This window comes from Plutella xylostella, chromosome 18 (assembly GCF_932276165.1).
Source record: "Plutella xylostella chromosome 18, ilPluXylo3.1, whole genome shotgun sequence".
Lineage (NCBI taxonomy): Eukaryota > Metazoa > Arthropoda > Insecta > Lepidoptera > Plutellidae > Plutella > Plutella xylostella.
In genome coordinates, this window is record NC_063998.1 from 8006996 (window position 1) to 8018389 (window position 11394).

Below are 11394 nucleotides of genomic sequence, written 5' to 3' on the forward strand. Positions count from 1 at the left end.
ATCCTAGATATTTACTCGCGTATAATTTTAATTCCGGTATAGTTATTCTCGTGTAACGTGATGTTTGGACGAATCCACTCTAAGTCATATAGTGAAATAGTTATACCTACAGGCAGTTAAATAAATATGAAGTACCTAGTTAACTATAACATTTTATGTGATGCTAAAAACTGAAGGGCTCAAGAAACAGTTCAATACTTACCACGCAGGACGGAAAGATAGGTGCTATAAGTTTATTTATTAGTGATTTCATAGTAGGTCCTGTAATAAAAGCTGCTAGATATTTAGGGTAGGTACATTGTCCTCATCACATCCCATCACGTCCCCACTGCTGGTGCACGGGTCTCCTTCCAATGAAGGAAGGGTTTTAGGTCTAGTCCACCGCGCTGGCCTAGTAAGCTAGTAGTAAGTTTGTAGGTACATTGACCTGCCAATAGAAAATAAGTAACTACACTGATGAAATCCCACCGAGGTTGAAAATACATCGAAATTATTCTGCACAAGTACCTACTAAACAACAAATATTTTTAATACCTGTCGGAAAAATTATAAAATGCGTAGGTAACCTAAAAATATGAGACTTGTATTGTGTAAGTGTAGATTTTAATAAAACATCCTTGTGTTACGTTGTATGTTATCTCGTTAGTCAACACACTGCGCATGTGCCATTGTTGGACGCAATGGAAAGTTACTAGACTCAAAATCAGTATACCTAGTAGAGAATCGTAGTACCTAAGGATGAAAAAGAGTACATAAGGAAAATTCATTTCTAAGAAAGGAAATGGGAGGGGTTAATTAATTTTCCTTGCCGCATCGCGAAGTATATCTTATATTATACTACTCCTACCATATTATACTAATAACATCATTATGTAGGTATGTTTCTTCACACAATGACAACAAAAGTTCTACATAATGTACATAGGACTTTTCCAAATAGCGCCAATAAGGCAATTATCATTCTCATATCAAGATTGGTATGGTTTTTTCTATGAAATAAGTTTTTACTTTTCATTTTTAAAAATCCTTTTTTTAAATTCTTTAGATGTTACTTTTTTCAAATCTCTTGCAATACCTCTAAGATTTAAATTATTTTAAAATATAATATGGGAATATTATAGGATATTTCTTATCTAATATCTTACAAGGACTATATAGATACTCGTATACGGTTATTAATTATTATCTTGTATGAAGAAGTGTCATCTTATCAGTTAGCTTAATTTTCTCTTGAGTTAACATAGCTGCTATCAAGAATTCCATGTCATTATAGTACATTCTTACCTATCACATTCCAAGATAATATAAAAAAATCAGTAGTCTAAACACACCTGTATAGGGCGGCAACGCAAAGTTAAACACCTGAAATATCATCAAAAAATATTTATTACTCTATTCGAAAATAAACTTAATATATTTACACATAAGGTTTGCCCTTAAACTCATTTGGCCCTACGCTTCCCCGTTACAAGACCATTGTAGGAGTCTCTCGGCTTTTCTCTAAAATCGGTCGCTGTGGTCATATTACAACTAGTGTGATTGGTCCCTGGATGTCCGCACAGCTAGCCCACAAAAGAACTGTGTTCTTAGGAGGTTCCGCTGTGACACAATCGCAAGGGATGTCGTACAAAAATCGCTGTCAATGAAGGCAACTCGGTCCGGCTCGCACTAAGCCAGCAATGCACAATCAACACCAAAGTTCGACCGTGAACCAATCGTTGAGCGTCGCCTTGAGAACTCCATCCATTGGTTTGTAGATCCCAACCCCGTAACGATTTTCCTTATAACAGAATATAAGTCGAAGTACATTTTTATACATGAAAATTGTAATAGTTGACAAAACTTTTAACAAGTACTCGTAACAGTAAAGAAATTAACATTGTGCTGGTTTTGAATTCATTCACAAACAATATTTTAATATTATTAATTATAATGTATGATATTTTACTAAATGTATTGCTCTAGTTCAGTTCTGCTTTCTATTTAAGTATAACAATATAGAAAGTTTAATTTAAAAATATTCTGGCAGCATGCATACAATAAAAATCTTTGATAGAAAGGAATGGAATCAACATCTATAAGTTATTGTAGTAAGTACTGTTGAGTGGACTTGACCAATAAGAAAAGAGATTAAACAAAATGGCCACTGGGCTAACCAATTACAAGAGAGCTTTTAGGAACAATCAACAGACTTCAAGTTCAAGAATTTTAACTATAGCACGCTATATAGCTACAAACATGCCTTGGAAACCTAAATTTAAAATATTCTTTGCACGATAATACGATGAATGATTTGACTTTACCTTATTACATGATATGCATATGATTGCACATTGAAGTATTTTTTTATATTTAGAAGTCTTAGAGTAATTTGAATTTAAACACAGACATCAAATCGCAACAAATGCAAGAACAAAGATCATGGAAAATTCAAAACCTAAACTATTCTAATATTTTCAAAACTTTACTGTACTTTGGAACTTTGACTTAGTTTTAAAACTAAACTTTTAAATCTTCTATTTTCTCTCTTCATGTTCATTATTTTGAAATTAAAATTAATTTTCCAGGTAACAATGTAACAATTTTAGTTACAATCAATTAACCACACATTAAAATTGAATCCGATCGGATTCTGACATCACCAATCCGAATAAATTCAGCAGCTTCTCAGCTTACACTCTATTCTCTATGTACACATGTTGGGCACAGCCTCAGTCAAGTCTTCTTAATTTGGCAGGTTATTTCACGAAAGCTTCCGGTGGTATTTTCCCTTCCGACTGCAGCTGGTTGAAAATGAAGAGCGCCCGTTGGAGGTCCCAGCCAGTTTCTTGAAGGCAGCTAAAAATAAAGAAAAGATAAATTAATATTCGAAATTGACATATCCCCACATATTTATATTTATTTATTTATTTTACATGTTATTTGTCATGTTTTTGTTTTGTTGAACCAAAGAACTACTTCCGATTCATAACGGAACCTCTGTTGTGCAATCGTAAAACCGAATATCAGTTGTACGGAAAGTGTCGCCATCTATTGACAATAATACTCTCTGCTCCTTAACATCCCGCAAGTTAACTGGTAGAAACATCTCTTAGAATTTAGCCCTCCCGGTTGCATAATATATTATCATTGTAAATGATCCAGTAAACGTTCAACAAACGAATACATTCCACTAAAGGATTCTCCATGTGTGTTCATCAACCGGCATCATTAGTTTTATGCTTCCGCCGCACTCTGGGCAGTCAGCGAATGACGCTTATCTTACACAGTGACAAGCCCTAGGTCAAAGATTACTGCTATAGCGTTTGCCACCTACACACCAAAAACACTTAAAAACACACTCACTTCATGCTCCAATGCTGGTTCATGCCAGTCTGTTGGCTCAATAACGCCATGGCTTGCATCTTGGCAGCTTCGTCGCCGCCCGCGGCGGGGGCGGGGGCGGGCGCGGGTGCGGGGGCCGGGGCTGATGATGTTGAAGCCTCGGGTAGAGATGTGGCGAACGCCTCGTCTCTCTGTAAGTGGAAGGGTTATGTTACTTGATGCAGATATGTGTGTCGCATTTTCATGTTAGAAATTAGTAGTAATTTCAGCAAGTCGAAAAAGTGATTAGCTATATTACAGCTATATTAAAACTTTTGAAAGGCTGCACGGATACGTACTGACTCAAGTCTGACTTGGTCCTTCCATTTCTTCCATTTTGCTTTGGAGACTCAGGGATTAATCAGATAACCCCTTTTTAAGGGTAAACAAACAAACATAGGACTCGTCAGTTGCCTCTATCATCTGTACCTTTCTACGCGAACGCAGACTAGTACCAGACTTTATATGGCTGTGGGATATCATGTTTTGAAAGACTGAAGGTCCAAAGCAAATGAAATATTTAAACTTACTCTGCCATATAGGGTTAAAAGACCTTACCTGTTGCCTAGTAGTATTAGTAATGAACAGCATATCATTCACTATGGAGAACCCGCCGCTGCCGTTGGGCACGATCGTGAACGTGCGATGGAAGTTGCGAGTGGGCGTGTTCACTGTCACCGTCTCCTTGAAGACGCCACTCATTGTCAGCACTATCAGCGTCGGCTGGAAGAGAGGGTCACTGTTAGAGATATTATGATTATAAGTACAGAAAACTAATTACGAGTTACGTAGGTTTAGTATATTATTTAGGGAAATCTATGAAACTTTAGATACAAAGTGGCGCCTCTTGCGGAATTTGCCGTGAAACTTTTTGCAGAAAATGTATGCAGATAACAGAAGAAACCATAAGCGTATACACGCTTCATGCGTTTGTATATTCAATGCAAACGCAAGCATCAGCCTCTACGGAGGCGTCAACGTGCGTTCATATCACACTCATCTTCAAAAATGGCTGCGCCGCATTCATGCCGAAACGCGATATAGAGACGTTTATCTATATAGATAACGAACCCGTGTAGCGTCAGCTGCTGCTATATAGTTATACGTACGTTGCTACCGCTTCAATAGACGCGTTTGTATCATTAATGCAAACGCACAACCATCAGCGTATATTGAGCCGTCGCAGCGCGTTCCTTGTGTTTGTGTGTATTTCTTGTGCTATACCTTTAAAACCACAGATACAGCCTTATAATACTTACAGTAAACACATGCAGGTCCACGGCTCAGCCCATGAGGTGGTGCTTGGTGCTTGCAGGTCGGACAGGAAGCTCACGTAGCTCGGCCGCTACACGCTGCTTATAGTGAAGCATGCTTCTTAAAGCATAGCGCACGATGTATTTGAGACGCGCAGACGCCGGGTGTATACGCAGCTACAGCGTAATTTAAAGACTATGGTAACCAAATCATACGTAATGATCGTGAAACTCGCTTCGTGATACTCTGCTGCCGCTACACGGGTCCGTTATCGACGTCGATAAACTCTTTTATAGCGCATTCAACCAAAAACAGCGCTGTATTTATGGCGAATCGCGATATAGTGACGTTTATCTACGTCGATAACAAACCCATGTAGCGGCAGCTACTGCTATATACACACGTTGCTATCGTTTGTATCTTCAATGCAAACGCAACCATCAGTGTCTGCAGCGCCGACGATGCGCATTACTAATCGTCATTTGCGCGTTTAAAATGTTATGCTATGCCTCTAAAATCACATAACACTCACAGTAAACACGTGTAAGTCCACGGCAAAGCCCATCAGATCGTGCTTGGTCCTCGGCAGGTCGGACAGGAAGCTCACGAGCTGCAGCCGCCCCTGCTTGAGGTAGCGCCGCCGGGACTCGCGCTCCGTCACTCGGAGGATGTTGCGGCTGTTCGTTATGTAGGCGTTCAGTCTGGAAAAAAGGAAATAAATTATGTTATTGATGAAGAAAGAAGGAAAAAAATGTTAAGACAATGACGGAGACAACGTGTGCTTATGAAAGTGGGAAATAATTTTTTTTAAATAAAATTATGTCTGCCTCGGCCTGGGATTGGGACCCTGGGCGCAGCAGTCAATCAGAGTGACCTAACCAGGTTTGTTAGACCCTAAAGCCGTACAAAAGCATTACATCAGGCAATCAGCATCCTTGGCCTCTGCCTGATAATTGATATGATAACCGTTGGAGTAAATGAGTTCGATAGAAAACTTTAAAGAGGCAAACATGTGGTCCACAGTCGAAAGTGGTTGAGTGGGAAGACCGAAGATAGTGCTCTTGATGGGTGATGCCAACGTCCACTGAGCGATTTTTAGCTGAGTGATTTATACAAAATTACAAATCATTGATCCAACCCAGATACAAGTGCTGCCATCTAGCGGCAAAAAAACAACCAACTCACCTAGTATTCGCCGAGTTCCTGTTATCATTGGTCAGGTAATTAGTCGCCATAGACATTATAGCGTTTTCATGATAGGCTTCCAACAGCTGTTGTCTTGAATCCGAGTCGTATATGGCGAAGTATTGCGTCAGGAATTCCCTGACCAGGTCTTGGCCTGACGGGTCTACGAGGAAGGACTGCTGGCGCGGCGGCAGGGTGAGGACTTCGGACACGTCGAAGCCAATCGCTGGGGGGAGGTCCGCGCCGTCCTGTTTTGGAGAAAATGTTAATAAAGATGATTCATATAAAGTCTGTCTTTTATCTCAAATACTAAATTGACAGATTCTGAACGGTTCATCCAGTCTATTGTCCCGCGATTAACTGCCAGTTTCTATAACTCTATCTATCGATAACTGGTAGTTACTTTCATACGATTTTGACAGATTGTAACTTTTGATTATGTCAAAATCGTATGAAAGTAACTACCAGTCATGGATAGATAGAGTTATAGAAACTGGCAGTAAGTGACGTATCGTTCTATTGGCGGGACATTCGACTTTTGATGAACCGTACAGAATCTGTCAATTCAGTATCTGAGATTAAAAAACATACTTTAGGTACACCATTATGGTTTGAAAATTTAAAACATTTTACAAAATAATCGAAGTTTTTTGCCATTACCAAGCACTTATTAAAACGCTAATGTTTTAATTAATTTCCACGCTGTAAGATGTATCACCTAGCATGGCTCGGAAGATGACTTTAACTTACTTACCTACCGACAAAATTTGACGTGCCATACTAAGCTTTGTTGTAGATAAAAAATTAAATATGAGCAATATTAAAAACATGCTGTACTTTATTGTTAAGTTTTAACAGACAAGCTGATATACGCATTTTATCTACAGCAAAATATAAAACTCACCAATCTGGTCAACTTGGGGAATTTCTTCCGCACATCGCTGGGAAGGAGACATTATGGCAACGGTGTCAGACAGCTCTGAAACTCGTGACCAGATCAAACCATTCTCGACCGACACAGGGACGAGATTACTACCAAATGACCTTCGCAAAATCACCAGATTTCACCAACAAATATTGTACTTCAATCTGTCGCCCATTCACACAGTGCTTGAAAGATTTAGCCTTCTGATTTTTGCAAAATCGCCTTTTGACTTACCAAATCACAAGGCAAAATCTTTGTGATACCGTGCGGTGTTTATTCGCAATAAGAGTGTTACAATAATGGTATAGTAATTCAAAAGTGGGTGAGCTTTAGACAAGCATTATCACTTGATGGTAAATCAAGAGTTTCTCTTGAACTTAACACCATTACCACCTCAGTAACCTCTATTAATATTATACAGTAATAATATTTGCTTACAATAACCTTTTTCTAACACCCTATTGCATACCCGGGAATTACTTATCAATTCGCTTTATGTGGATGATAATGTGAAAATATGGGTATGACAGATTGAGTAAATACCTGAAGTTTCATTTGGAAGCAACTAGCCACTGGTGAGCTATTCAGGGCCTGACCAAGCTAAAGCTATTGCATTTAAACTTTGCACTGCCAGTCCCTAAATAGAACTATAGCAATCAGATCTGTACTGTACCATGAACTCGTGAAACACAAATTCAGTTTTAGTGTTATTTACTGTGTTTACAAAAGTTGTAACATAATGTATGTGTGAATTGTATACATATCTACTTTAGATATGTCTTGAATTTGCCTGGAGTTGAGTTGGTATGAAGTGTTCATGGTAAGGCTACAGGTAAAAACAAATCGTACTTATTTAGGATATAACTTGCTATTGAATAGCCATCTTAATTTTCATTGTTGTTACCTGCATTCTATATTATTATCAGTTCTAATAATAATAATATACAGGATATATACAGATCTGATTACTTTTCACAAGAATGGTTTGATCTGGTTACATACAAAAGAACATTAGTATTTTACAGGGAATTAGAATTAGATTTTTTTTTTAAGGAAGGGGACATTGGATTTCTAAGGGAACAGTAGCTGGAAACTGTAATTAGTAAGAAAATCAATAATCATTATAAATTACAAAGATAAATAAGTAACTTAACACCATGAAGTGGTTCTCAAAATTATTCAAATCCAATAATTAGATTAATATTATCGACATAGGAAGTGTTTCAGTATAAAATTTCACTTGTTATGACAAATATATCACATCATACAGTATGGTATTACATTGTAGGTAATTATGCAATAACTAGATAATACAAAATAATGTAGGCTATGTAATCTGAATAAACAATGTAATACAAATTTATGATAACAGTATTGTATATAATCCCATAAATAAATTTTAATAATCAATGGTATGATACATTATTTTTAACCCTTCATCAATGATACATACATTGTTATATAGTATTAAAGATTTTCTTACGAGATTTTGATGAAATATTTAACAAAATTTGCTAGGAGTCAGTATTAAGATTTTCAGTTATCATCAAGTTCAGCTTAAATATACGAAACATACAGACAAACCCTTAATCATTTTACTGACTCATTTGGTGGGCAGACATGGAAAACCCCTTAAACCTGCATTTCTCAAACGACACTGTCACACTTTACACATCTATGATTCACTGATTTGCAGCTGAGCACTACATATATTCCACTCATGTAGTGAAGATATTTTCCAATCAGAAACTTTACTTCAGCGTCAGACAGACTTACAAAGTTTCAATACTTTTCAACCCTAAAGTTATGAGAACCATAAATATTACCTGACATAAATTTCATGGTCCCGAAACCTGTTCACAAGAGGGTTTCCCTTGAGGTAGAGTTCCACCAACGGCAGGGCTTTGATTGACTCCAGAGAGCCCAGGAATGGTATCTGCAAAATTTCAACTATTGGTGAACCATTGTAAACTATAGACATAAATCTAGATCTGATTTAGAACCAATTATAGTCCACAGAATATTCATAAAATGATTGTTGATTGCTGATCTGTCAATAACAAAAATGGTAGCTGACTATTCCCAATGGTCATGATGCTTACCAAGGATGTTTCATACCATCTTCCCTAACTAAAATACTTATAAACTGTAATATAAGCAGATATAAAATTATCTTACCCTGTTGTCTCCCATGTACAATATCTTCAAGCTCTTCAGTTTTGTGGCGAGAACCTTCAGATGATCTATGCCATGCAACTTGTTGTCATTTAGGTTGAGGGCTTCAAGGTCCGGAATGTTCTCCTCCATTATGTCAATAGCCGCCAGCATTATCATTGGTCGGAACAGGGCACAGAATATGTCAGTCAAATCTGAAACAAATAATCATGTTTAGTTTATGTAGGTGGCGTTTATTTTGAACTTTGTATTATATTCCACATGTAAGGCACCAATCAAAATACAAATAATTACAAGGAAAACAATATTCAAGTCATATAATATTCTTTATACATATTATGTACAAGACTAACCTGGATCAGCATGAAATTTGGTAAGGTCCAAAGCTTTTGTAGTGGCATTGTACCTCTTAGCCATAGTCAGTTTCATTTTCTCCTTCATCTCGGCATCAATAGTGACTTTAGGCACAGAATTCCTCACAATCACAACCAGTTTGAAACCATCAGACATGGTAATCTTTCTGTCAGCATAGAACAGTTTTTCTGCCACACTTGCATCATCCACATAGAATGTTGCAGCATTGCCGGTGATCTTGTAGTAGTGCGGGATGAAGACGTCTGGTGACATGTAGCTGAGGAGAGCTTTTAGGACAACATCCCTTTCGTGTTTAGCTCCGTACGGTATGATGACTTGATAGTATGGTAGCATTCCCGCGACAAACTTTTTGTTGGGTATTCCATGGCCTCTCGGTACAGGGGAGTTGAGCCGCATGCCCCCGCGGCCCCTGAACGAGCCCTTGTGCATGGGTCCGCGCGGCCCCCCGTGCCCCCCGTGGCCCCCCTGGGCGCCCATGTCGATGTCATCATCCAACATTAGCTTGGACATGTCATTGGGAAAGTTGGAGAACTTGTTTTTCCCCTTGTTGGTGCCAGGCTTGAAGCTGACACGCCGTGTGTTGTTGCTGCGTATGCGGTCATCGTGCTCTGAAAATGTTATTCACACATGTGATTCCGTCGACATTGTAACAGGGCATAACCAAAATGGTGGATGAATAGTGTCAACAAACAAACAAAATTTATAGTTATAGAAATATTATATCTATTAAAATAAAGATTTCGGATTTTACGTACCAAAATGATCATTGTCATTATTTCTCCAGTTTCTGTTATTTCTTCCTCCACCACGTTTAGGCATGATCAGTAGAAAAGAAAGTTGAGGCGAGAACAAGTAACTTTGCACAAATTGTATCAATGTCAGACTTGACTTCACTAACGTAATTAAATCTATAAATAGTCTTTCAACTAAAATATTTATGTATGCTATTTCAGCACGCTTTTTGATAATATAATTTAGTCAATTTTTCACACAAAATGGATGAATGAAATTGAAAGAATTACAAAACGTCAAAAAACAGGAAATAAGAATACCAGCATGTTATAAAATTATCTACCATTGAGGTGTTTTTTACTGTACTTTGTAAAATAAAATTTAGCATGAGTTCACTGACGTTTGTTTGACAGATACCAGGTAAGTTGTTTTTCAATTGGAAACGATGTAATGACGAATAAAATGAATAGATTCGACAGTTGTCATGGGGCTCATGCTATATTTTAAAAGTAGTATAATGTAAAATTTTAAATTTCACGAGATATTCATCTTTAGTAAATACAAAAGTAGTCAAGTGTGAATCGCATAATATCTATTAAATACTTTGCCAGTGCAAATGACTTTTGTTTCATAATGTTTGTATGGAAAACAAAGTTAGTAATATTGTTATTAAACGAAGTCATTACAAATGTGCAGTTTCTGATTTGTAGTAGGTTTTTCATAAAAGGTACCTAAATGTCAAATTTATTGGTTCTTAGTTAGCGGGAATTAGCAGGGTGGGAACCTACTATATTTCGATTTACATGATATTATCAAAATAGATGTAACTACTTAGTTATGTATTTTTTTATTTTAACTTCTACGTACGTTTTGAATTTAATATTATATAGGTAGTTTATATTTCAGATCGATGTCTCTACGCGTTCCTGAGATAAAGGGTCTTGTCTTGACATACAAAGTGATTCCGAAGCATAGAACAACAAAAATGGTCTTCTTTACCATCAATGTTGAATTTTCAGCCCACAGACTACTCAAACACCTATACTATTCCAGCACATAGAGACTGCAACTACAAAAATAGTTAATTTATTTTCATAGGATCTCTTTGATTCGCTTGCAGCTATCGATTTGAATTAATTATATAATCGCTCAGCGTGCTATGGAAAGGGCTATGTTAGGCGTGTCCCTGCGAGATAGGATTCGTAATGAAGAAATCCGCAGGAGAACTAAAGTTACCGACATAGCCAAAAGGATTAGCACGCTGAAATGGCAATGGGCTGGCCACGTAGCCCGCAGAGCCGACGACCGCTGGAGTAGAAAGGTTCTGGAGTGGAGACCCTGTGTCGGCAAACGGCGTGTCGGTCGCCCCCCAACCCGCTGGTCTG

The 11394-nt window shown here is 37.7% G+C and overlaps 1 protein-coding gene across 1 annotated transcript; it reads right to left on the bottom strand.

Moving 5' to 3' along the window:
- Window positions 1-1368: 1368 nt before the first annotated feature.
- Window positions 1369-10253, bottom strand: LOC105390909 (nuclear RNA export factor 1). Its single transcript, XM_038114035.2, has 10 exons — window positions 10033-10253; window positions 9256-9885; window positions 8906-9096; window positions 8554-8663; window positions 6707-6743; window positions 5803-6050; window positions 5150-5318; window positions 3922-4086; window positions 3346-3515; window positions 1369-2838 (listed from the first exon to the last, which is right to left on the bottom strand). The coding sequence occupies exons 1-10, from the start codon at window positions 10094-10096 to the stop codon at window positions 2739-2741; spliced, it is 1884 nt and encodes a 627-aa protein (XP_037969963.2). The 5' UTR covers window positions 10097-10253; the 3' UTR covers window positions 1369-2738.
- Between the last annotated feature and the right edge of the window lie 1141 nt (window positions 10254-11394).

Bases quoted from the DNA above. Each gene is read 5' to 3' on its own strand.
- LOC105390909 (XM_038114035.2), bottom strand. From the start codon at position 10,096: ATGCCTAAACGTGGTGGAGGAAGAAATAACAGAAACTGGAGAAATAAT. The intron at 6,744-8,553 runs GTAATATTTATG...TCTCCTTCCCAG, and splicing joins GACCATGAAATTTATGTCAG to CGATGTGCGGAAGAAATTCC. The intron at 5,319-5,802 runs GTGAGTTGGTTG...CCTTTTTTCCAG, and splicing joins AGGAACTCGGCGAATACTAG to ACTGAACGCCTACATAACGA.